At 49.1% G+C, this 26,878-nt stretch overlaps 1 protein-coding gene across 4 annotated transcripts in view; it reads left to right on the top strand.

Moving 5' to 3' along the window:
• The window catches only part of CABIN1 (calcineurin binding protein 1), a 57,029-nt gene extending 36,032 nt beyond the window's left edge, over positions 1-20,997 (top strand). For all 4 annotated transcript variants that reach the window (XM_080985008.1, XM_080985009.1, XM_080985006.1 and 1 more), the window contains exons 30-37: positions 1,688-1,851; positions 7,702-7,798; positions 7,886-8,548; positions 9,380-9,454; positions 13,866-14,163; positions 18,186-18,377; positions 19,004-19,227; positions 20,004-20,997. In XM_080985008.1, the coding sequence (XP_080841134.1) occupies positions 1,688-1,851; positions 7,702-7,798; positions 7,886-8,548; positions 9,380-9,454; positions 13,866-14,163; positions 18,186-18,377; positions 19,004-19,227; positions 20,004-20,147 (1,857 nt within the window). In that variant the 3' untranslated portion in view covers positions 20,148-20,997. The remainder of the gene's footprint in view (positions 1-1,687; positions 1,852-7,701; positions 7,799-7,885; positions 8,549-9,379; positions 9,455-13,865; positions 14,164-18,185; positions 18,378-19,003; positions 19,228-20,003) is intronic.
• Positions 20,998-26,878: the final 5,881 nt, after the last annotated feature.

Genomic DNA, 26,878 nt, shown 5'->3' with positions numbered 1-26,878 from the left:
CAAATCGCGCGGGTTTCCAGTTAGCAGCGACGCGGCTCTCTTTCCTCGGCTACCGTCGCCTTGGTTTAGGTTGCGTAGGTGCCGATGGAGCCTTCCCTTCGCCCGCCACCTGCCGGGGAGTCCGATCGCTTGGCCCGCCGCTCCGCGGCTGACGAGGAAGACGAGTCGGCGTCACCTCTCCGACGGGGCGCCGAGCGCAGCTCTGCTGCTCTGACTTCCCAGGGGAAGAAATGCGCGGCTCTTTCCGGCCCTGGAAGCAGAGCTGGCTGGGGCTTGCAGGGAGGTCTAGGTGAGGAAACGACGGAGCGCTGGCCGGGCGTGGAGCCCCGGAGAGGCTCCTTCTCTGAAACCTCTCTGGCGGTGCCGTGGGTCCGCTGGAAACACGAGTCGTTGTCTCCAAGCTCTTGGGATGCTGTAAATCCCTTGAGCCCGATCGGAGGTGCGCTGCTGGTGGCTGCTCCAGTGTTTGTGGTCTGTGCCCCAGAGAGCCTTCCCAATTGGTCCAGCCGAGGTGGAGGATGGAAAGAACGAGGGAGGGAGGGAGGGATACAGGGAGGAGGACAGGGGGAGACAACTGCTGGCCAGCAGCTGTCTGTCCATTGAAAGCACATTTCCCTCCTCCTCCGAAAGAATCCCGAGAACTAAGTTTATTCAGGGCACTGTGAATTGTAGCTCTGGGAGGGGTAAACTAGAGGTCCCAGGATTCTTTGGGGGCACACTCAAATGCACCTTGAATGTATGGTTAGTATGGAATGTTAGTCAAGGAGAAGCTTTGGACTATGTGAGAATGTGGTTGCAAAAGTGCCATGGGGTATGCATTGGGTAGTGTCTTAATGGCACACAGCACACACTCTTCACCTTTCTTTCTTTTTTTTAATCTTCCATCATTTTGTGGACTCTTGTTTGTTTAAAAAACATTTCTTGAAGGCTGGGAATTCAGTTGCCTCTTGGGAACTGAATTACTTGTGTAGCCTTTTACAAAAAAAAGGCCTGCAGGACTTCTGTTTGTTTAGCCCTTTGAGTCCTGTGTACATTACCTCCTCAATGGGCATCTTCTCTGGATTTTTTAATCCTCCCTTTACATGGGGAGTTTGCTGTGCCAGGTCTGCAAATAGCTCTAGTCAAGCCTAGAAAAGTCCTTATACTTGCCCTTTGCGTGATGTCTTGGATAACAAAGTTAAGATCAAGAATGTCTGCCCTGCAATGGAATGTCATGGTTGGTTTGTTTACATGTTCTCTGGGCCTGATGAAGCCTTTCAGTTTCAGCTTGGAAATCCTGAATGAATTAATTCCAGTTGCATTTCATATATTGAAACTGCAGGTGGGGAAGAAACTTTTGTCCAAAGCTGTCACTAGGCCTTCTCAGAGACCCAGAGAGGCCCTGGCCACTTTCTGCTTTGAGTCGCCCTAGATAGAATAAAAATTAAAGTGGCAACCCAAAAACAAGGCATGAAAAATAAAATGAGGTATACTCACAAATGCTGTTTTAGCTGTGAGCGTGTGCCACATTTGGGTCAGGTGTGCATAAAAACAGGTTGTGAAACTCACCGAATGCCAAAAATTTTAAAAAATGTCTAAATATGAGGCTCCGTTTGAGGTTGTTGCCCTGGGCAAACAGCCCTCCTATCGCTTGCAACATCTGCTTCCCACCGTTGATGGTTTCCTCCTGGTTTCTTCCCCTGTGCAGGGAATCTGGCGCATCCCCGTGGATGAAATTGATCGCCCTGGTAGCTTTGCCTCTCACATGAACCGCTCCATCGTCCTTCTGCTCAACGTCTTGTCGCAGCTCAAGGATTACAACACCCTGCTGAAAGTCTCATCTATGCTGCAGAGGACCCCCGACCAGGGAAAGTGAGGACGGCCCAGGTTTCTTGTTTCTGGCTTGAAATGCTAAGATACTGACCCCTCCCCACCCCCATGGCCGAAACCCTTCTTAGCTCTTACATATATTAGTTAGAGAATAACAATGGTTGGTTTGCAAAAGGGTTTGTTTTCAGCCTTGAAGCCTCGCTGTCTAGACTGAACAAGCAGTATCTTGGCTTTAATGCAGAGCAGTTCGTCAAAGGCCAAATCCGGGCACTTTCCTCCCCACTGTATACCCTGCAAATCTCTTGTCATTTGTAGGTCCCCTTCAGCTGCTCTCAGTGTTGAAAATGAATATTAAAAATCCTTTCCAGGAAAGGAGAGAAGCAAAAAGATAGGAAGAGGATACAGTTGAGGGTGGGGGAATAGAGATTACAGAGGTGCTGGTTCCTGGCTTTTGTACCCTTGGAGGCCTTTTGGAAGTTATTCCCACCACAAGAGTTCAGCAAATAACATCAACTGCATTTCCAGCACCTCAGAAACCACTCTTCCATCTTTGACTGCTCAAAGTAATTGAGCTCTTAAGGTGGGAATATGCTCATTTTGAAGAAGCATGTGGTGTGCGTGTGTCACAGATCAAAATCGCAGATAGGCTCCCTCACATTTTTCTTTCACAGTAGCAACAGCAGTTAACAGTTCCATATTTCCATCCTTTTTGCTTTTTCTCGTTTTGTACATCGGATGGCATTGCTGGGATCTCTTTCCTTCCCCCCCATAAACTGACAGTGTAGATCCTTCGCTGGCTTTAATGGTTTTGAGGTCTTTTAGCAGAGCTAAATGAAAGACACTCAGTCCTGATTCCTTTCAATAGAGCAACTTTCAGGACCACATTTAAAGTTCTCTGCATAAGGACACTGCCTCATACTGAAATAGGTGGACTCAATATCGCCTGCACTGACTGGAGATGTCAATGAGGATTGAACCTGCAACCTTCTCCAGGCAAAGCAGGCCCCTTCCCCCTGCACTCTGGCCCCTTCCCCACAATGGTAAGGGTCTCAATCCCCTGCACATCCCTCAGTCAAGAGGCAGGCTGAGCACCTTCCAGTGGCCAAAAGCAGATGAACTGAAATATTTCATTTGGGGGAGGGGGGTGGAATCAATGAAGTGTGGTTTAAACGTTACATTCAAGCATATTCAATTCAAGCTTTGCTGCAGAATCAATGTTTTCTGGACGGCTTGAAAATTGATTAGATTTCAAGAAAAACACATGAAGGCTCTGAAGAGTGCCAGCATACTAAATTTAGCGTGGGTTAACAGCTGTGCTCATAAATATATCTGCTTCCTAGGGATGGCCCCTTGGAAAAAGTTAATAACCGCTTTATGTTAGGTTTGACTGACATCCTATCTCTTCCAGTTCTCCTGTTTGGCATGTATTGTGTGCATTCATTGTGCTAATAATTAATTTTATGAAACAATGCATTTCTAAAAAGAAGAAATCTTCCGCCCACATCACTGCTGGCTTCTGGCTGCTGTCGGTTCTTTGGGTGGAAAGTGGTTTAGGGAGCCAGCGTGGTAGAGCAGTGCTATGGTATAGGGGGAAAGGGGGGCAGGCAGGAAAAACAGTTCATCAGTTCCATACCTCCCGCACTGAATAAGCCAGAACCCCCAAATTCCCAGCTTTCATTTTTTTTAAACAAGCAAGCAAATCTCTAACCCTTGTTTTTGTTTTTCATAAATTGAAAATGCCTCTTGATTGCGAAGAACCTCAGAGTGGCAGTCGTAGGGCCCAATGTGAGAGGCTAATTGTTCACTCAGTTGTTTGATGAGGATCTTGCCAGTTCCTCCCTTTTGGGTTTTTAAACCAATGAACAAAGCTATAGCAATGGCTGACATTTAGGAAAGCAATCTAACTTATTTATTTTATAAAAATATACTGCCCACTCATATAAAATATAAATACAGTGCACAGCAGTATCTGCAAATACAATAAAACATATATTAGTAGTAATAGTATTATGACTACTACTGCCGCTACTACGGCTGCTGCTGTTTTTGTTGTCATCGTCATCATTTGTTACCCTCTCTTCACCCTAAGGTCCCAGGATGGGTTACAACATTAAAGCACAATATTAAAAAAAGTTTTGAACAACTAACTAACTAACTGGCAAAAAACATCCAGAACATGTGTGACTGTCCGTGTGTGATTTTTACTTGCCAGTCACTGCCAGCAGGCAGAAACAGGCTAAGTTTTCCCCCTCCTCTCTAGGCTGTCTTTTTGCCTCCATGGCTGCCAAATGGCCAAGTTTCTTCTTAGAGCCTTTGCTCATGCAGAACTTCTGTCATGGAGTGCTGCTGCATTGCAGTCCTCCTCTATCCAATACTCTATTAATTTTTTTTTCCAGTTTTCAATTTAACAACAATAGTCCTCCTTTACATTTGTATCCCTCATTTTGACTTCCCTCCACTCCTCCTCTGGTTACATAGTGAATACGTTTAATTAAACTGCACGTCTCCCTTAACATCTTTTTTTTAAAATTCTATTTACTTCCCCCCCCCCAAGATCACATTTTAAATGCTTGATTTTATATTAATCCTGCTAATGTATTTAGTTGTTTACAATGATTCTTTAAATAATCTACATAACATCCCCATTCTTTAATAAAAACACTTTCTTCTTGATATCTTATTATTCCCATACATTTTGCCATTTCTGCATATTCCATGAACTTTGCTTGCCACTCTTCCTTGATTGGGATGGTGTCCAATACTCTCAATAGGACTGTAGGCCCCTTCTGGGGGACAAATGGCAGGGATACCCTGGAGAATTGAAACCGCCATACCTTTTCCTCCTCCCTTCCTTTCTCTGCCTATTGGAGAGCCACCTGGGTTGGTGACAAGTGAATTGCTGAGGTTATTGAGGTTCCCAGCGTTGACTGTCACATCTAATCACAGCTGCACCTTCATTTCCACTTGTATGTTAGCAACACCAGCCCCCTGCTGTTCAGCTGATTAGCTTCTGAGGATTCCCCTTAGTTAAGAAAACCTCTTTGACAAAAAGAGGAGCTTTCGCTACCTGCCTGTCACAGAGGGAGCACCATGGCTGAGGCTCTTCCTCCCTCCATAATTTCTGCCTGAAGAATTGCTCATCCACTGATGGGCAGCATCCATCAAAACTAACTTTTAATAAATTAGGAACTTAATTTTACAGTGTTGTTTGGCAAAGAGGAAACAGTTAGAAAGTCAAAGTCTTTCTTAACCTGGATGCCTCTCGATTTCCTCTGGTGATGAAGGTTCATTATCTAAGCTTAAAATAATAAAAAGTTATCTGGGAGAATTGATTGTGGCCGTAGGAGGTCAACTTGATTGCTATGCATTAAGAATAAGTTGCTTGGTTACTCCCTTTTTCATGATGCTAGGCAATGCATCTCTAATTGTGGGCCTCATTCAGTGCCAAGTAGCTGATACGGCCAATTCCAGCCAGTCCATTGCCCAGGAAATCTTGAGAGTACAAAGCCTTCCATGCCCCTTCAGTGCCTTGTCTGAGATGTTCTTCACTGTGTTTGGCTCTCTGGAGACTGGCTGGCATGTTTATTTAGCAGTGGATTAATTTACTCCATCAGGGTCTAATCTGGGGCTGTCTGCAGCAGCATGTTAGGGGAAATGGAATCATCATCACTTCAGTTTTTATCTCTGCGCAGGTGAAGCAGATCTGGCGATGCTCTGTGTATGGATTTGAGTAGATTTCCTGAGTTGGTGCATGGAAAAGACAAACAGCCTTTTTGCGTGCTGGTGCAACAGGAAGGCGTTCTGGAGTTCAGGACAGGCGTAGCTAAGAAGCCCAGCGGATGTCAACAAACCCAGTTAGAAGCCAAACACGTTGATATTAAGCATGATTTCTAAAAGGATTTAAATATTTGTTTGGGAGCTTTTGCGTGGGTACCCGACGTTGGAAGCAAATGTGGGAGGAGTGTCTTTTTCTATCTTCATTGTTCCTCTTTAAATAGAAGGCTACAGGCTTTTAAGAGCAAAGCAAGTCAGGCTTTGCTGTTGTGGGCAAGGGCATGCAGATGGTGAAGCAGCAATGTGGTTGCCCTCCTTGCCCTGTCCCTGGGCTAGCCTTGCCCCAGATGGTTGCGGGTTGAATATAGAAGGAACTCCTCCTCATGAGCAGCTGCAACACTCAATACCACTGGGGGAGGGGGCAGCATCATGACCCCACTCCTGAGTCCCTATGTGGGTGCCCTACATATGAGTAACACATGGATCTCCTGACAACACATACGGGTGAAAACTCAAGGGACGTCCACTGATGGGACTCTACCTAAGCAAGGGATAAAGAGATGATGGTGCGGACAGTAGCTAAGGAGAGACCTTCCAGCCTGTGTAGGAAGCCATGAGAAAGACCAAGGCAGTGTTTGCATGAATGCCATGCAAATACTGTTGGAGGTTAATGGAGGAGGAAGAAGGGCCTTGCTCAAGGCCAGGAGTGTTAGGCGCTGCTGGTACCTCCAGGGAATCCTCAGCTAGTAGCCATACACTCTGATGATGGAGAAGGCAGGCCTGGCAGACACTATCTCTTTCACAAAAATATTGCTGGGATGAGGAAAGGAGCCGCTGCTCCTGTTTCTTCCTTGCATCAATTCCCCGCTTGGTGCAGAAGCCTTGGAGGGCTTGGTAGGCCTCAGAATGGGGCCACACAGTGAGGGGCGTATCTTTGGAAACAGCCTCCTAAGATCTAGAGGCGGTTCCTAGTGAGTTACTGAGGGATACGCAACATTCTTGTGCTGGCCTGCTTAGATTCTCAGCATAGCCGAAGGATTTAAACATAGTCCATGCCAGCACGTAATCATTTGTGGCTCTTAAGACTGAAGCTGCCGCTGGATAAAATCGTGAAATGGATGTATTGTTGGGCCTTTGCTTCTGGCTTTGTGTGAGAGCAGTCGAAGGAAGTTTGTTTTCTTTAAGCAAGCTCACTAGACTGGAGTGAAACTTCTTTATTGTGTATGTGTATGAAAGAAAAAGAGACACATTTGTCTCAGGTTAAGGAAAAACCATTGTAGTCTTCGGTGCATTTTGAACAAAATGATATCTTGGGGACATCTGAAGAGTCCTTTAACTGGATTGGGCCACAGGGGGCATCTCCTCCTGGTCTCAACAGTAGCCAGCCAGGTACTTCTTGGATGTCCACAAGCAGCCCCTGAGTGCAAATGGCTCTCTCTTCACGTGTGATTCCCAGGAACCTGGTATTCAGAGGGATCTGGTGGTCTTCTGAAGGTATTTTCAGTCACAGTGGTGAGATGTGGTTAGGATTAGCCCTCCTTTGAAGGCTGGTTTGTCAGAAACTGGGTGGGCAAGACTGTCTCCCTTTCTTTTAGCACAGAGCACCATGGTTTTGTTTGTATTGTGGCTCAGCTCACGTCTTGTTTGTGCAGTTAAAAGATGCTTCTGGAAATTCGAGAGCTTTTTGGTTTAAGGGCTATAGGCTCATAAATATTCATCATCAGCCAAGCTACCTGTTTAGCATCGTTGGAGTTCACATGGTTAGGCGGGAGACATCTTCTCCACCAGTCCAAAATGAATATATTTCAAGGCAGGCCTTCTCTATGTCAGGAATGAACTTGAATAGCAAATGATGTTGTAGCCTTGGGCCTGAGCAAAGCACCAGTGGTGGGAAGGGAAACTCTGGCCAGATTGAGCCAAGTGAACTATGGATTCTTAGTTTTGTCCTTTGAAAGGGGTGTGCGGTGGCCAGCAGTTGCTTCATCAAGGTGGTTTTTGGAGACAAGAGAAATCCAGCAGGATCCAGAGCATATGCAAATGCTGTCTCCTCAATTTCAAATGCATCTGCAAGTCCTGTAATCAAATGCCTTCCTGCCCTCTTTTTTCCCTGTGCTGCAGGAAGTACTTGCGGGATGCAGACCGCCAGGTCCTTGCCCAGCGTGCCTTCGTCCTCACGGTGACTGTGCTGGAGGACATGCTGAATGAGCTCACCGAGGTAAGGCCCTAAAATCCCTGCATGCTTCTTGGTGGGGGGGGGCGCCCCTCCTAATTCAAGGGGACAAATTCTTTGTCTCTTTTAAAGGTCTCCGAAGATCCAGACTCCAAGTGCTGCAGCTTTTTTGCGTCCAGGATGACGACCGACGTCTCTAACAAAGCAAATGCGGAAGAAGGACAGGAAACCCTCCCGCAAAAGGCAGCCTTGTCTGAAGGCGGGGTGGCAGCTTATGGTGCAGAGAATGGGGTGAAAGAAGCCGCCCAGGGGGTGCAGCAGACCCCCACCGCCATGGACACAGCAGAGCTACGGGAGGCAACCCCTGAGGGAGAAGCAAAAGAGGCTCCCCAGCCGGGCTCAACGGAGCTCATGGACTCGGAAGGATATTCTGAGGATCCTGAAAAAATGGGCTCTTCCTATAGAGGCCCTGAGTCGACCCGAGGGCTGCCCGGGCGGATCCCTAAGGACAAAAGCTTAGAGAGCAGCCGGACGGCCGAACTGTCCTTGGAGGAGCTGAGCATCAGCTCTAAGCACCAGCAGTTGGAGGCGGCCAAAGTCCGCGTCCAGGCAGCTCCGATGGAGGAAGTCAGCCAGAGGCCAAGCCGGAAAAGGAAACTGATCGATGACACAGAGTCGGGGAAGACCCTCCTCCTGGATGCTTATCGTGTGTGGCAGCAGGGTCAGAAGGTCATGACTTACGACCTGGCCAAGATCGAGAAGATCATGTCTGAGACGTACATGCTCATTAAGCAAGTAAGCAGCAGGGTTGAAATGTGCCTTTGCTGTCATGTTGGGCAGAAGCTGACAGGGTCTTGTATTATTGTTTGTGTTGTTTTATTTGTTCCACGGTGACCGAGGAAGAATGCTGGTGGCTGTCACTGTGGCGGCTTGGTGTGGGCTCTCAGGAGAAGCTCCTTGGGTTCTGAGGACTACATGGGTGGTGATCAGTCCCCAAATGGTCTCGTTCTTAGAAAATCCAGGGAACTGAGGCAACACCCTCTTCCTGGCCTGACCTATCTGTTTATGCTAAGCCCCGTGGGCCAGGATCAGCACTGCACCAGTTGGAGCTCTGGTCAGTTTCCACATTGCCCATTTATTTTTCCAGTATAATTTTTAGTCAGTGAGGCACAGTACTGCAGACAAAACCTCCTAGCAGCAGCAGCAGCAGCAGCGTGACTGTCTCTTGCAATGATGCAGAGGCAGGGCAGGGCAGGCCAGCAGGGAAGTGTGGGTGGTGCAGGTCCAATCAGAACTATCCCAGGCTACACCCATCTATTCCACTCACATACCATCCCAGTCTGTGGCAGAAGCACCTCTGCCAGGGGGCTGGGCCTGTAGCGCCACTCCTCAACGTTGCCCCCCTGGTCAGGCCATTGGGGGTCATTAAAGCAGCCGCCCAGGAGGGACACAACACAAAGTCCGATTGAAATTTTGCAAAATGAATCCACTTGCCAAGACTTCGATTGCAAGTTGCATTGTAGCAAATTTCAAGTGAGGGTTTGTTGCCTTTTGGCTCTGGAGGTTGCCTTTCCTGTGGGCAATTGTGGACTTGCTTCTGCTCATGGTGTGGGTTTCTTTCTGCAGGTGGATGAAGAAGCAGCCTTGGAACAAGCTGTCAAGTTCTGCCAGGTGCACGTGGGGGCCTCTGCACAGAAGCAAGTAAGTTCCAAGCTTGCAAGGTTTTTGAGCACCACCAGGTGTGTGGCATCCTCAGGCTTGCAAGAGAAGGAAGCAGAAGATCCCCCTCCAGCTTTGGGGCCATTTGCTCTCCTTTTTGTCATACATATAGCGTTTTTTAATTTTTATTTTGTATTCCTCCTCTCCATAGTTCAAATTGTAATTATAAAATATGCATCCATCTGGAATTGATGTGGAGGATTTTCCATGATGATGATGTGTATTGCAAGTAAGATTTGTATACAGTGGTACCTCGGGATGCGAACGAGATCCATTCCGGAGCCCCATTTGCATCCTGAAGCGAACGTAACAAGCGATGGCACGTCTGCACGTGCGCGGGTCGTGTTTTGCCGCTTCCGCGCATGCGTGTGACGTCATTTTGAGCGTCTGCGCATGCGCGAGCGGCAAAACCCGGAAGTAACGCGCTCCGTTACTTCCGGGTTGCCGTGGAGCGCAACTCAAACGCTCTCAACCTGAAGCACATTCAACCCGAGGTATGACTGTACAGGTATTTGAAATCCATTATTTTGTTCATGTTAATAGCATGACGAGATCTACAATATTTCAGTCAAAGCTTGTTTGGTCACCCATCTGGGATGTTGCAGCGGGACAGCCCCTGCCTGGATCAGGGGGTGGCCTCTAAGGTGACCCCTTCTAACTTTGTAACCCTTAGTAACCCAAAGTCCACCAGGCTGAATTCATCTGGCCACTGGAATTCTTCTCATTTGGCACATGGCTAGATTTCTCATTCTCTTGTCTTGAAATAAGCATACTCATTCCATGAAATGTGATAAAATTATTGCATATTGAATATTGTAGTTTTGTTTTTAATTTCGCTACCTGCTTAGTAAACAGTAAAGTTTAGTGAGGCTTTTTGAGATGTTTTTCTTCACCTTTGTTTTGCTTTTCTCAGCTCTTTCTTCTTAGAAGGAGGCTTCAGACAGGTTCTTGACTTGGGTGGAATTTTGCCTTCCCTTCTCTCTAAAGCTGGGAGAGGGGGACGGTGTTCAGCATAAATTCTCGGGACCTTACAAACAGCTTTCTACCGTGGTGCCCTTTATTTTTCTTTAATTGTTCCATCTGTGTGGAATACCATCTCCTTGATTAGAAAATCAAAAGGCCCTGAAGTACAAATGTTCCAGCATAACCCACTAATTAGCCCCCTTGTTCTCCGTGCCTCTTGAGGCTGCCGTGTTTGAAAAATAACACCATTGCAGTTGTTAATTGCTAGCGTGCATCGAGGAAGTTAGCAGTCAGTGTGTGAAGCAGCCCGCTAAAGCGAATTGGCTTGATTAACCCCCTTGTCCTTTCACAAGCCATTCATGTTCCTGGACAAGCAAGCTGGTGATTCTCTCAGGAGGAAAACACTCCTCCCTGCAGCCCCACCAACTGGGGATGCTGCTTGTTGTTGTTGTTTAGTCATTTAGTCGTGTCCGACTCTTTGTGACCCCATGAACCAGAGCACGCCAGGCACTTCTGTCTTCCACTGCCTCCCGCAGTTTGGTCAAACTCATGCTGGTAGCTTCGAGAACACTGTCCAACCATCTCGTCCTCTGTCATCCCCTTCTCCTTGTGCCCTCCATCTTTCCCAATATCAGGGTCTTTTCCAGGGAGTCTTCTCTTCTCAAGAGGTGGCCAAAGTACTGGAGTCTCAGCTTCAGGATCTGTCCTTCCAGTGAGCACTCAGGGCTGATTTCCTTCAGAATGGAGAGGTTTGATCTTCTTGCAGTCCATGGGACTCTCAAGAGTCTCCTCCAGCACCATAATTCAAAAGCATCAATTCTCTGGCGATCAGCCTTCTTTATGGTCCAGCTCTCACTTCCATACATCACTACTCTCATGTGAATGCAATTAGTTAGGCTCCCCACCTAAAGATGTCCCAGTAGCTCATTTCAGTCTTGTTGGTGCTGCTGGGCTTTGTGGGTTCTGACAGCCCTGAAGGCCAGCTGGTGGCAACCAGTCCTAGCTCAGGGCCAGAACACTTGCTTTGCATGCAGAAGGTCTCCACTCAGACCACCAGCATCATCTCTGGGTAGGCCTGGCAAAGAGGCCTGCCTGAAACCTTTGGTGAGCCATTGCTGCCAGTCAGTGTAGAGATGGCACCAAGTTAGATGGCTTGGGGTCTGCTTCCTGCCTTCCTGAGGTGAAACCCCTTTAACACCCTTCTTCATGTGCCTCCTTCACTTAAGGTCCAGAGGGTGTCAACACAAAAATGGGCCTTTTCTGTAGTAGCTCCCATTTGTGGAACGTCCTCCCCAGGGAGGTTCAGCTGGCACCTTCATTACAGTGGTACCTCGGGTTAAGAACTTAATTCATTCTGGAGGTCCGTTCTTAACCTGAAACTGTTCTTAACCTGAGGCACCACTTTAGCTAATGGGGCCTCCCACTGCCGCCACACGATTTCTGTTCTCATCCTGAAGCAAAGTTCTTAACCTGAGGTACTATTTCTGGGTTAGCGGAGTCTGTAACCTGAAGCGTCTGTAACCTGAGGTACCACTGTATATATATTTTAGGTGCCAGGTGAAAACATTCCTCTTCACCCAGGCCTTTGGCTGATTAATATTCTACAGCCTTTTAAATGGGTCTGTGGGAAGAGGGGTTTGTTGTTTTGTTTTGATTATTTTACTTGTGTTTTTATCTTGCGTTTTATTCTGTGAACCGCCCGTAGTAACGATGTCACCAAGGGGGAAGAGGGAAACTGCGCTTGGACTGAAATCCCCTCTTCCCCCATGCCTGGGAGCGAGTCCCACTGAACTCAGCCTTCTCTAAAGGTCCCTCTACCCCTGTGGGAGCATTGGGATCGGTGCCTGAGGCTCCCCTCTCTGGACCACCACCAGCAGCCATTAGGGTGGGGGCAATATGGATGGGGCTTCCTCCACGGTGGCCTTTGTGAGTTGGGGCCACAGAGGGATGCCTCCTCCATATTCCTCCCAACCTCTGTCCTTGTCATTGTAAGTTGGCTTGTGAGGTGTTCAATGGGTAATTTAAATAAATAAGCAAAGGTGCTCGGGTTTGTGCAGATGCAGGGGGGAGGAACTGAGGTTTTGACTGCCTGGGTCCCATAATGCCGCCTCTGCAAAGGGTGTTTTCCTCATGCAGCCTTGCCTGCCTCTGCTCCAGCTTTGCAGTCTCTGACCCCCACCCCCTGCAATGCGCTTGTGCCTTAGGAGATGCCCGTTAGCAGCGGGTGGGAGGGAGGAGGGCTCCTCTGCTAATTGCAGGCCTTGTCTTTCCTCGCTGGGATTTGCCTTTCTGAGAGACTCCCTCGGAGCTGAGGCTGCATGTTCTTAGCATGCTTGGAGGAGCTGTAGGTAGCCAACATTTCTCTCCTCTTGCGTTTTGCTTCATTTCTATTACTGTCTAGAAGAAGGGTGTCTTTATCTGCACGGGGTGGGATGGGGAGGAAAGCAGCTTGGGCCAGGGAAGAGTCTCTGGGCATCAGCTGGAAGGAGAAGCCGTGCCACACCTCCACGGAGAGTTGGCCCCCCGGACTCATTTCAGCAAGGGGGCACTTGGAACCTCCCACTACCAGTTCACTGACCCAGATGTGAACCAGCAGTCCATGTCTCCTGCCTCAGCCAGTTGCCCTTCTTCCTCTGTTTCTGAGGTGTATCAAATGCCATTTCCCCCCCTAAAGTATCTCTTTTGAAGAAAAATATAATCCATTTTGTCTTGAACTTGGGAACTTTGACTAATCCAGATTTAGCAGTAATGACCAGTTTTTGACCTTAGGGCTTGTGGGCAGGTTGGGAAGAGAACGTGTGAGAAAAGTTGGTGTGTGACCTTCTTTTCTTGGTTAATCTGCTTAGCGTTGTAGAAGTGATGCTGATGTTTGGCTCCCAGGCAATATATCCCCTTGAAATTTGTGCTTCTTCCTGCCAACCTAGCAGTTCGAAAGCACGTCAAAGTGCAAGTAGATAAATAGGTACCGCTCTGGCAGAAAGGTAAACGGCGTTTCCGTGCGCTGCTCTGGTTCGCCAGAAGCAGCTTAGTCATGCTGGCCACATGACCCGGAAGCTGTACGCCGGCTCCCTCGGCCAGTAAAGCAAGATGAGCGCCGCAACCCCAGAGTCGGCCACGACTGGACCTAATGGTCAGGGGTCCCTTTACCTTTACCTATTGAAAAAATAGCAATTTATATACCACTTAATTAGAGTTGACTCTCTGTGGTGTACAACTAACTCAGTACAATACAGCTAAAAATCAGTAAAACTATAAAATCAGGATACAGTTCATTTTTAATTCCTTGACCCTATTGATTCTTCTTTCCCCAGAGCCTCTTGGTATTTGGAGCTCCCGGGTGGAGAAGGTCTTTCCTCTTGCCCTGAGCTGGCTGCCGCAGCAGCCTTTCCCCCTCTCCTTCCTTACGGCCTTTGCTTGTCTCCTCCTCCAGGCTACAGGGGAAGCACCCACCACTCCAAAGCACCCGAAGGACAGCAAAGAGATCTGCTTCCCAGCCGCCCCCGCCTCTCTGACGCCTCCTGCTGGGACTGCCTACTCCCTGGCTTCAGAAGCCCTCCTGAGAGCAGCAGCTGACCTGCAGGCCAAGCCCAAGACAGCTTCTCCCCCATCCTCCTCCTCGTCTTCCTCCTCCTCCTCCTCTGCCAGCGTGCTGCTACTGCTGCCGCCCCAGGAGCAAACCGGGGCAGAGAGTGTCGAAGAGGCCCCTGTTGTCTCCAGCCTGGCCTGTGGTGAGCTACATCTTTGTAGAGAAGCTTTATAGATTTGCCCAAAGCATCTTTGCATCCTAGCATCATTCTGTCCGTAAAACATGTCTGTGGTTTCTGGCTTGGGCGGGGGGTGGAGAGACTATTTTTGACACGGCTCCTCAAACTACAGCTCACCTTCCTTGCTCCCGTGTGGCTCTTTGCACGGAAGGGTTGAAATGCTGCGTGCAAAAGAATGAAGGTGAGGTCACAAGCGGCTTGGCACAGAATCCCACCAGAATTTGCTTGTTTTATATTTATAAAAATACTTACTGTAAAGATGGATCGCAGCGGTTTGCAACAATATAAAAACACAGAGCTGGCAGTCAAATTGTAAAAACTTAAAAGCAAGAAGAAATTTCAAACCTGAATTCCACCCAGTGTCTGTGCACTATTGTCCAAAGGATGCAGAGATGGCAGCTGGACCCATTTAGAATGTTTTGGGTCCAGCTTCAGGAGGGACGATGAGGCATTGCAGCACCCCAGCCCAATTCTCTTCTGCATACATCAGCTGCAGATCCTCCCATGCAGGGTTTGGGGAGTTGAGGATTTCTCATTATCTTGGTGGGGCGGGGGGCAGGTCAGACCACCGCTTGATGTGGTGCACTGCAAGGAACCACATCCCTGCCTGCCTGAGCCATGTTCTGGGTGCGCTTGCTCCTTACACGGTTGAGCTTGGTTGGAAATTTAGTCACTGCAACAAAAACCCCAGGAGGGACGGACAAGCTGGTAGTAGCCACATGGCTGTGATGAACCACGAGTGGCTGAGATGGGAGCATTTGGATCCTTGTGTCCTTCAGGCAGAGAGCTGAAAGCATGAAGCCTTTTGGGGGGTGGGGGGAGCTTTGCAATTGCTAAAGTCTTGCCTTCCTGAAGGTAGCAAAGAGCTACTGCTGCCGCCGCCACCCTGCAGCGGTTTTGTTTTTGAGAGAAGGGGCTCGCTGAAATGATGTCCCCTGTTTGTGGGCGTTATGTGTGAAGTGCAAGATGAGCTGGTAAGAATAGGAACCGCCAACTAATGAAGTCGTGAACCCCAAAGCACCAGCTCTCAGCATCTGCGGGTGCTGATGGGTTTCCCTGGCAACAGGTTGGGAAGGAGAGGTGGAGGGGGCTGTTGGCACCTCCGAGGTTTCTCTCTTCAGCCTGTTTCTTCTTTGGTAAAAGCTGGGAGAAGGAGGAAGGCCTGGCCTGCCTTGCCCCTCTCACGCAGCTGTGCCGACGGGGGCTGCTTCAGGCTGAGTCTCTGAGGGCTTTGGGGGTCCATCCCTGAAATCTCAAAAGCCATCTCTCTGTGTGTACGCACTCAGTAGTTACAACTCTGGTTTTCTTTTCGAGAGCAGTACTTGAGTTGAAGTGCTAGGCATTTGAAGATGACTTACATCTCTGCCCTGTTGTCTGTTTTGCTGTGGAGGTTATGGATATCCCTGCACTTGAATTATTTTTCCCCAGAGGTTTCGCAAAATTGGCATTAAAATGCACAACACCAGAAAACGAGCTTCTGATCTCCTCTAGAGCGCCCCCCCCCCCCATTCCCTCTGCTGATTCAGACTCCTGGGACCTTGGCTCCACCTCCCAAGGAGAAGGAAGTGTGTGTTTTGTGTTCAGATAGCTGTAGCAGAGCCCAGCATCTCATAGCCCAGGTTCCAACAGTGGGAGTGGGACCCCCCTCCCCCCCCGAAATGTTTCAGGCAAGGCAGCCCTTGAGTTGACTCTGCATTCTGGCCTGCACATTTTTACCTGAATTGGATACTTCACAGAGCAGTGCTCTTACTCTAGAGGAGGTGCAGAGATCCTTTGTGCCTCCAGATGTTGCTGACCTAGAGCTCCCATCATCCCTGGCCATGCTTGCTGGGGCTGATGGGAGTTGTAGTTCAGCAACATATAGGGCCAGATGTTTCAGTTCCAGTTAGATACAAGGTTGAGAGGATGTTGCTGCACCTCTTCTTGGAGGCAGTCCCCACGTGACATTTAACTCTCACCCTCAAGTGCCATGTCTAAGAGCATAACGGGGAGGTTTGTGTCTGTTTCTGAGAAGGACATCGGCCCCATTGAAATGACATCTTTTGCTTATGAAGAACCTCATGAAAGGAAGCACCCTTCCCCTTTCAGCTGACATGTGTCTCTGATTCCTCTCTAAATGAGCTAATTTCAGTTGGGGTCATGGTGGCTGGAGGTGAGTGGACTTGGGACTGTGGTCTACACACACCCCATAAATGCCCCACTGAAATTAAGGGCACAGTTTGCTCTGGGAGGGCCAGCCTAGCCTTCCTGAGTTGGACTACCAAGGACCCACTTGGTGGAAGGAGAGCTAATCTGGGTTGTGGCCCCTCTTCCTGAGGCAGTTGGAAGGCTGGGCCTGATTCTGACCAGCTGCCCTTCAAGGGGAGGAGGACCTCAAGTCTTGCCTAAGTCCTAAAGAGCTGGGCTCCCAACTGCCTCTGCTTTCAGATGCAGATATGTGATAGATACTTAGGACTAGCAGAAGCAAAGCCAAGTCAGAAGCAGCTGTTGTGTCCTCTATTGGCGGGTATGTGGAACGTTAAGAAAATGAACACATGGCTTAAAAGCAGAGGCAGGGTGTGTATTATATCATCTTTATCCTCTTCAGCCACAGGGGAGCCCCCAAACCTCTCTCCACAGACAGCCATTAGCAAGTGTCTGCCAAAGAGGAAGTGGCAATTGACATAGGACCTTGTCACTTGATGCAACAGAGGAGGCCGCCAGCCAGCCCACTTGATGTGCTTCCCTTTTCTTCCCCATTGATCAGAAAGGAGAGCCTGTGTCTCATTGTGAAGGCAGCTGCATTCAGGCTGGGCCTGTGACTCAATCGAAGCCGGACAGATCTGGCTGAGTGGCAGGCATTCCAGTCCGGCTCAGTAAATATTTAGCAAGATAAGCCCCCCACAGCCAGAAGAAGAGTTTGGATTTGATATCCCGCTCTATCACTACCCGAAGGAGTCTCAAAGCGGCTAACATTCTCCTTTCCCTTCCTCCCCCACAACAAACACTCTGTGAGGTGAGTGGGGCTGAGAGACTTCAGAGAAGTGTGACTAGCCCAAGGTCACCCAGCAGCTGCATGTGGAGGAGCGGAGATGCAAACCCGGTTCACCAGATTACGAGTCTACCGCTCTTAACCACTACACCACACTGGCTCCAGCTGCCATTAGGCAACAGAGCTGCCGCTGCATCTTTCAGAAGGGAGAAGGGAAGCCACTAGCAACCTCACATCTGCCTGGCCAAAGGGGACCTCCTGTTGATGTCTTGTCTGCATACCCTACAATCTGGGAAGCTGTGGGTGGGCAGACCTTTGCTGGGGGCCTGGCTAACCTAGAAGGTTTCTGGTGCAGAAAGCTTCACTCGTCACCTCTGTTACTTATTCAACACCCTCCCCAGGTCTTACATGATTGATGTGTTGGGCCTTGGCAAAAGCTGCCCATGTGGAAACTTCCTGGGTCTTTGCTGTGCGAGTTGCTGGGACTTGCTTGTGGGTTTCTTCCCCCCATTGGAGCATCTAATTAGATGCTGGGCCTCCTTTGCTTGAACCAGCTGCTGCAGCCATGCTCTTGCTATGCCCTTTTGTATTCTCACTGTGCTGAGTGCAACATGGAGGTGACAGTGGTCATAAATATGTCTGGTTACGTACTCTGAGCGCGCACCAGCAACCTTCTCTCTGTTGGGCTGCCCTTTGCCAGGAGAGTTTCTCTTGCAGCTGCCTGAAAAGCCAGGTCCTTGTGGCTTTGCTGCCTTAAAATGGTAATCATATAACCCTCACTGAACTCAGTGGGACTTTCTTTTGAATAGACCGGTGTTGGGTTGCACTGGTAATCATATGTTGCTGTACACCACACCTGGAGTCAAGCACATGCCCACTTTTAAGTATTCTGCATGAAGTCTTCATAGTGAAGCCCCATGAAGTCCACATGGCATGAGCATAGTTCCCATTTCTATGGTTGGTAGCAGAGAGAGGGATATCTCTTGAGTCATCTTTGCTCATCTTGTTTATGCAGAGGAGGAGGAGGAAGAAGAAGGCAAGCTAGACCGGCCTCTGGAAGGAGCAGGCTTGCAGCAGCAAGAATCCCACCTCTGCCAGCAGATGAAGATGGCGACGGTGGCTCCCTCGTCCAATCTGATGCCCTGGCAAGTGGAGCTGGAGCCTGTGACCAGCACCAGCGTTGGAGGAGGGCAGGTCTGCGGCCGAGGTAAGGGATGCCCAATGAAGCCTTTGGGGATTTTGGAGAAGGTGGCTTGGATAGAACAGAGAAATACAGTGTGAAAATATGCATGGGCCAAGCAGGCAAGAAAGCCTCTCTGAGAACAGATACCATTTTGGCAGGTAGGAGGGCAAATTCCTAGGAGCTCAGTGGCAGAGGAGCATGTGGAAGCCCTTGGTGGCATCTCCAGGCAAGGCAGTACTGAGCCAGGTGGACCGGAGGCAGCTTCCCATGTTACTCAAGTGTAGGGCGAACTTTTGGCAATCTGTAGTTTTCAGTGAGTTCCTCCCTGGGGTGCCCTCCATTGCCACAGAGAAGGGTAGGAGGGTGGTGGCTAAATCTGAAGGTATTGCCCCAGGCAGGAGACTGGAGTGCTGGCAGGGCAGGCAGCAGTGGTGGCTCTTCTTCAAGCAGGAGCCCCTTCAGGGTATGGTGAGTAACCCTCTCCTGGGGGGAAGCAGGAAGCTCTTTTTCTTCCCAGTCACTTACAGAGCAAAGAGCCCAGGACGCAGGCCCAGCCTGTTGCTCGTTCTGCTCTGGTGCAGACGTTCTTTTATTATGACATGCTTGTTTGCTCAAAGACCCTCTTCCGAGCTGACATTTCCTCCTCTCAGCCTCCAGCTCCAAGGCTCACCTCTGCTCCGAAACGCCACAGCCCTCCGCGGGGAGCAAGGCCGACGCCAGCCGCATCAAGACCCGCGTGTTTCCCAGCATGCCCAAGCTCTTCATCCCCTCGTCCGTCACCAAGTTCCCACCGGAGATCACCGTCACCCCCCCAACGCCCACCCTCCTCTCCCCCAAGGGCAGCATTTCGGAAGAAACCAAGCAGAAGCTAAAGGTACTTACCAGGGTTTGGGGCAGGGAGTGTCATTGGGGCCCCAGTCATGCTTTGAATTTGGCAGAGAGAATTTGTGTGCGCAGACTGGGGTGGCAGGGGGGGAGGCTGTCCAGGCAGCTGCAGACAAGAGTCCTCTGTGCCCTCTTTGCCTCCCCCCCCTTGGGTTCTCAGGTGGGCTTAAGGAACCCATCTTCTGTTTGTAAAACATAGGAACAGCCTTCAGGTCAAAGAGGGCCTACTTAGTCCAGCCCCCTGTTCTTCCAGAGGCCAGCCAGCTGCCCCCAATGAAGCAGGACTTTAGCAATTCCAACACCCCAAGGAGGGCCTCATCCAGGCTTGCTGAGTCCTGACTTCTTAACCTTAGAGCAGGGGCTCCTTCTGTTCCCCAGCCAAAGCAAGGTCCATCCTCTGTTTGTGGGAATAAGGAACAAACTGTCTGGCTGAACAGGCAGGCAGGGTTGGGGGGGAGGTGGCACCTGCGATACCCTTTTGCAAACTGCCTTGGTGGAAGTACTGGGCAGGGGCAGAAAGACTTCCCTCCCTCCCTCCTTCAGCCTGGAGTGTTGCCATGTTAATCTAGGATAACTACCACACCTGGTTAAGAAATCTCCTCCATAGTCTCCCTCCCACCCATCGCTTGTATTGGAAGCACTGCAGGTTTTCAAGATGATTAAAGCAAGCTCAGGTGGAGTGGAGGGAAATGCTTTGGGAGATAGTAGAACTTCAGAATTTTAATTTTTTTTTTAAAAAAAACCTCTTTCCTTTGTCTGGGCCAGTCTGCTATCCTTTCAGCCCAGTCTGCGGCGAATGTGAAGAAGGAGACTCTTTGCCAGCCAGCACTGGAGATTGTAGAAACCTCAAGCCAAGAGTCTTCACTGGAGAGTGACTCTGATGAAGAGGATGACTACATGGATGTCTGAGGGGTGCTGGGCGGGGGGCTCTGTCCTCCCTTCCCCTCCCCTCCCTCCGGCTTCTCTTTCCAGCATCACAGCCAGCCAGCCAGCCACCAGCCATTACCACCTTCAGTGCTGCTGCCTCTGCTGTTGCCTTTAACTTACCGGGCAGCTGAAAGCTCACCACTGTCACCCCCAAGCCAATCTGCACTTAAATCCCTCGGCACCTCCTCACTCATTTCCCCCTCTTTAAAAGGACGGCTTTTACAGGAGGCAGCAGCAGCAGCATTTGGCTGGCTGGCTGGCTAAGCAGGAGACACTGGACTTGGTCTTGCCTCCTTCGTTACTTTAAGCAAAACCGTGGCTTATTTTATCTCGGTGTTGTCTTAAAAGGACCAGGCGGGAGAGACAGCTGGCAACCTCACTAGGACTCTCCCTCTTCGGGGACCGTTGGACAAGCGGCGTAAGCCGAGAGGTCGCAGGGCACCTTTGGTCTTATCAGGAAACGGATTTCAGTACCATTTTGGTAATGTCTGCTTTTTACAGAACGACACAAAGAAGGGTATATGTTTGTTTTTTAAGTATATATATATATATAAATATATGTGGAGGGATTGCTCACATTTATATGGGGAACATAAAGGAAGCCCAGCATTTTTTCTACTGAATGTTAACGTTGTAATATAAGGAATACAAACCCTGCACTTCAGTAGTGGGGCGTGTTGTGCCCACAGCATGTGTCACAGAGCTTGCCAGGCGGGGTTTCAATTTTTTGGGGGTGGGGGGAGGTGGGAGAGGACAAGGGTTACATAAATGGTGCAGTGCAAAGCTTTGTAATAATAAATATACATTTTTTAAATAAAGTGAGAGCACGTTTCTCCCAAGCCTCTTCTCTGCTGTGCCTGGAATGCTCCTTCACCCTTTCATCCGCTTTCCTCTCCCTCCTCCCAGGTCTCTAGAAGAGGCAAAGAAATCTGAATTTTCAGGGGAGAGCAGCCCCTCTCCTCAGGGCAAGTAGTGGGAGAGATGAGTTACAGCTGATGCAAGGGATTGTGGAGTAGAGAAGGCCTCTTCCCCTTCTTCCCTGAGCATGCTGAAGTTGGCTGGGTCACCTCAGTCTCTGCTGGGGCCGGAACATTTTTCATCCAGCCTCATGAGCCAAGTGGCAGACTTGGGGCACAAGAGCAGCCTCCTTTCCTCCTCTCCTGTCAGGGCTGTTTGCTTCCCAGCTAGGAAGATTCTCTGGTTCTGTACACACAGCAAGTTGGTGTTTCTCTACCTCCTCCTCCACCATTTCCAATTCCACTGGCACATCGTTGTCCACATCTTTTTTTTTTTTTTAAAAAATAATATTTATTAAAGTTTCAAAGGGAAAAAAAATCACATTAATAAAAAAAAATTAACAATAAAAAGGAAAAATACAAAGGGGGGGGGAAAAAGAAAAAACCGTTTAAAAAATGCCAACTTTTCCTCACTTCTTTTACGTTTACTTGTTTCCCGGACCTCCTCATACCTCCCTCTTTTGTATTCCAATTCAATTTGTTAATCCAACAATTCTTTTCCCTCCTTTTTAATCCTAATCCTTAGTCTTGATATATTGTAACGTTAAATTTTTACATATTAAAAACCAATTTTTCCATATTCTTTTGTACCTATACAGCTAGAAACCACTTAACTTCAATCCAACATCATTCTAACATTCATTAATTTTGCAATATTTCTGTAAATAGTCTTTAAATTTCTTCCAATCTTCTTCCACCGACTCTTCTCCCTGGTCACGGATTCTGCCAGTCATTTCTGCCAATTCCATATAGTCAATTAATTTCATCTGCCATTCCTCCAGTGTGGGTAAATCTTGTGTCTTCCAATGCTTTGCAATGAGTATTCTTGCTGCTGTTGTAGCATACATAAAGAAAGTTCTGTCCACATCAGGATGGCTGGATGTGTCTCCAAGTTGCCTTCTGTCCTACCCAGTGGGCGGAGCCTGGTCGTTTTCAAATCGGATAGATGCTGGTTTTAGGGAAGATGCACCCAGGTGCATTAATTCTCAAGAAACTGGAGAGGATAGAGGTGGCTTAGGGCTGACGCCATATGTAAGCGACTTAACAAACAAGTGTTGGGAGTGCAGTGGATGCAGAGTAAGAGGGACCCAGTTAGTCTGATTCCACACCAGTAGCAGTAGGGTCAGGCAACTGGTACATTTTCGGAGGGGGGAAAGGGGTCACTGAGGCGGCTTCACTTTAAAAGACTGGGTGTGGCCTCAGGGACAAATGAGTTGAGGACCATTGGTCATAGCAGCTTCTTCCCTTAGATGCCCTTCAAATGATTCACGGCTACAGCCTTGTTCTGTGTAGGGAGCACACCAATCATGGCAAGAGTTCAGCTCTGTCAGCTCTGAAGAAGCAACAGCTTTAAGCAGTTTTAGGAGAAACCTCCATCCCTTCCCCTGAAATAATTGCAATCCCCTAAAATCACAGATCTAACAAATAATTGAGTATCCCTGCTCCCCTGCCCCAATTCACAATGATGGGATGGATTTCATTTCCCTAGAGTGGCTGGGGAAACTTATTGAAGATTCTTATTTACAATTGGTTTTGGGAGGCCGAAATCCTGCTGTGCCTTAGACAAGGCAGGAGAAGAACAGCAATCTCTGGCCTTAGAAGAGGATTTTTGATATATTTCCTCTTTGTTTACTGCATGGATGTGAAACTGCAGCACAAAAAGTTTATGAAATATTTATTTCTTTTCCCAAGAGACTTCTGAATCTTTCCCTCTCCCTTTATGGCCTCCAAGGATTAGGGGGTCAGGCCGGACTCTGGAAGTGGTCACTGTTGGAGAAAAGCAAATGCATTTCCTTCTACTGTATTGAGTTTCTAATTAATGCATGTGTTACTTTAAACCACATGAGGGCACTGTCTGTGTAGCAATCTAACCAGCACTTGCTTGTAGCTTCTTTTTCCAGGTTAACTCTACCCCTAAAAGCTGGGCCATTTATTCTCACCAGACAAGAAGATGCCTGCTATTCTCTCTTTTTCATCTCTACTCTTCCTATAAATAGTTCTGCATGAATAAAGCCTTTGAACTCCAGAAACTGATCATTCCAATACAGCATTTACCCAAGCTGTAAAGGCTGCTAACAGTCATGTACCCAGCCTCACTTATGTCGTCCTATGTTCTCTTCATGTTTTGAAGAAAAGACTGTTGAGCTGCCCTAACCCTCCCTTCCCCTCTTCCTTCCTTCCTTCCTTCGAGGCCAGATACCAGGGCTGTCCAGAACTATGGAGAAAAATAGAAGAGACAAGCCATGGAAAAAGATTAAAAATATTTTCTCTTATCTCCCCACCCCCTCCAGTGCTCTGGGAGCCCCTACAGTGAGTGGAGGGTAGTAAATTGACCAATCCATACTTGATGCAATTAACTGTTAAAATCTCCTGTTTAAGAGAGGAACTAACGAGGCACTTGTGGAACCGATGATGCTTTCCCTTGGGCTTTACCCCACTTGTCTGGTCCTGTAGGAAAGTCGGAAGCGGGAGCACCTAGCAGAGTGCACCTTCTTTCAAGTTAGGGAGAAGGCAGTGATGGGACAGTTTATGTGGGGAAGTGGTAGGAGGAGATGAGCAGTGCAGGGGCTGTTAAAAGATCAGGGCATAGCCCCCTCAATCTCCTTCTAGCCCAACACCCTGTTCCCAGTAGAAATCCCACAAGCAAGACTTGAGTGCAACGGCAGTGCTCCCCATGCCTTGAAATTCCCCGGCAGCTGGTATTCAAAGGCATCCCACCTCTAAGAAGAACCCAGGGAGGAAGAGCCTGGTTTGCTGGATCAGACCAAAGGGAGCCCATCAAGTGCAGGGTCCTGTTTGCTCAATGACCAACCAGATGCTCCACAGGTTAGGAGCCTACAAGCCAGGACCTGAGAGCTCTAAATCATCCAGTAGCAAAAGGAAAAAGTCTATCCTTTAGTTTTATCAGCCAAATATGTGTTGGGTCTGCTGCCCTTTGTCTTGGGGGGCAAGCAGTGAACTTTATTGGTTTTCCGTTTGACTGAACAGTCACAAGATTCGCCTTCAGCTGAATAGAAGCCTTGCAAGGTGCTGGCCATAGGAATGAAGTTTATGGTCTGCAATCCTAAATCTCATTGAACGCTGAACACACCCCTGATCCCAGGTTCCATTTGGCCCAAGGCTGCTTGATGACAGAGGGGAGAGAACAGGTGCATTGGAGACTGGTGGTCCAATCCTGTGCATGTTTGCTCAGAAAAAAATCCCACTGTGTTCACTGTAGGTGGCATTAAAGCCTGAGTTACATGCGAACACAGGATGTGTAAGCCCAGTATCAATTTCCAGCTTCTGAAAAGCCAAGTGTTCTGAATCACCTCCTGCACCAGCCTTCATGTTATTCCTAATCACTAAGGTCACTAGCTCAGGGGTCAGCAAGGTTTATCTTGCCTGGAAGGGATTGGTCCCGCAGAAATCCCTCCATGGGCTGGATTGTGCGCGCACCCACGATTTTTGGCACCTTCACGGGCGCAGATGCGATTTTCGGCACTGCGGAAGTGAGTCCCTGTGCCGCGCTGCACCGGTTTAGTGCAGCGTGCAAGCGAGCAGGCAGCTCAGTTCGGTGGTGGCTCGTGGGCCAGTCAAACGACCTCTGCAGGCCGCTTCCGGCCCAGGGGCCTTAGGTTGCTGATCCCTGCACTAGCTGTATGTATAGGAAGTGACTTGGGAAAGCTGAAGCTGCTGAACTTCTGCCTGATCATGCAGCACTATATTTCAGGACACACATTTGTGGAGTGGGCTTGCTCATGCAAGCAACTCTCCATTGTCCCTGGATCTCAGGCCACATACCCAGCGGTGGAGCAAGGGGGGTGCGGTGGAGGCGGGACACCCCGCGTGACACCACTGAGGGGGGTGACAAAATGCCAGGCTGCACTCACCACGGGGCCTGCAGTGCACCCAAGCCATGCGTCTCTCCTGGGAGAGACGCGGTGGCTTTGGCGCGCACTGGCTCCGCACTGCTCAAATGGTCCGCCTGCTGCCTCCCCCTCAGCTGTAGGGTGGCTGGGTGGGAGGAGGCAGGCAGACTCCTCGGAGGCCCCACGGAGTGTCCTGCCCTGGCTGACCCCGACCCCGCAGGCAGCTAGCCCCACCCCTGGGCGCTGCCCCAGGCGCCCAATTGGCTTGTTCCTCTTCTGCACATACCTGAACCATCAGGGCATTCACTCAACCCTCTGCGGTCACTGTCTTGCTTGTCCATCAAGAATCCGATTCTGTCATCGCAGCTGAGGCTGCTGTAGGGCTTTTTTGTTTTGCAACATGCAGTTGTGATTTTCAAAGCAATTTTGGGGGGTGGGGGGGTGTTCCACATATTAGTTGCAGATTACGAGATTATAGGGTTGGATGACCAGCACTGAGAATGCATCTTCTGTTTTCCTGCTGTCGTGGGGAGATTAAAGGTGACTTGTTTTAATTCTTCCACTTGTGAGATAAAGGCTGCCTCTGCTTGCTCCCAAGGATTTATATGGGCAATTAGAGGCTGGAGTCTGAAAGGTCTCAATTAGGCAGTCAGGGGAGGGATCTCTTTACAAGCACCTCTTAAGAAAACTCCCATTAAAGGGAAGCCAGGCCATCAGCCTCTGCTGCGTCAATAAGTATTGAACAAATTAAAAGCCGTTCTCCTCCTAGTACTTGCTGCTTGATTTAGTGCTAGCGTTTAATAAAAGCCCAAGTTGGGAAGTCAAATTCTGGCAGGAAATGGCTGCAAGTGGAACTGGGGTAGTGTTTCTTCTCTTGGTCTCCCCTTTTACGCACCCCACTTGTAGTAACTCCCCACCTTTTCCCCTGGGCCAGCCACTGCCTCTCAGCCCTGCCTACCTTGCAGGATTGTAAAGGTAAAGGGCCCCCTGACCATTAGGTCCAGTCGTGACCGACTCTGGGGTTGCGGTGCTCATCTCGCTTTACTGGCCAAGGGAGCCGGCGTACAGCTTCCAGGTCATGTGGCCAGCACGACTAAGCCGCTTCTGGCGAACCAGAGCAGTGCATGGAAACGCTGTTTACCTTCCCGCCAGAGTGGTACCTATTTATCTACTTGCACTTGGACGTGCTTTCGAACTGCTAGGTGGGCAGGAGCAGGGACCGAGCAACGGGAGCTCACCCCGTCGCGGGGATTTGAACCGCCAACCTTCTGATTGGCAAGTCCTAGGCTCTGTGGTTTAACCCACAGCGCCACCCGCATCCCTTTGCAGGATTGTAGGTGAGGGTAAAAAGGAGAGAGGAAATTCCAGACCATGTATGCCGCCTTGGTCTCCTTGTGGGGGAAAGCGGGATATAAATGTAGAAATAAAACAGACCAGCTAACTTTCTTAACAAGCAACTTGCAAGCTTCTTACTGGAAGCTGCTTATCTCTAATAACTGCCAAAATATCGTGGGCAAAGTATGAGACTCCAGTTGATCAATGGGGCCACACTTAAGCCTTATTAGAAAAACTGACCAGACCCCTGAGAGCTGTTTCTGGTAATTAAGACAGATATGACTTCTATATGAAAGACAGAGTGATTTCCTGGCATGTGTTAGTGTTGCAGATGGCAAATTGCCCCCGCCACCGCCCACTGGCTTTTAGGGAGAGATGTTTGAGGATAAATACCAAACGGCACAATTTAAGAGGACAGAAGAACCTCTTCCCTCTTCTCGCCGTGTATCCTTTTTGTTAACGGTAATTGTTGTTCCCTGAGCGTCTTCTATTTTCTTGTTCCATTTTTTGG

The sequence above is a fragment of the Podarcis pityusensis genome (genome assembly GCF_964106645.2).
Source record: "Podarcis pityusensis genome assembly, chromosome: 16".
NCBI lineage: Eukaryota > Metazoa > Chordata > Lepidosauria > Squamata > Lacertidae > Podarcis > Podarcis pityusensis.
Note: the sequence above shows the minus strand (reverse complement) of the source record. Positions and strands in the feature narration are given on the sequence as shown.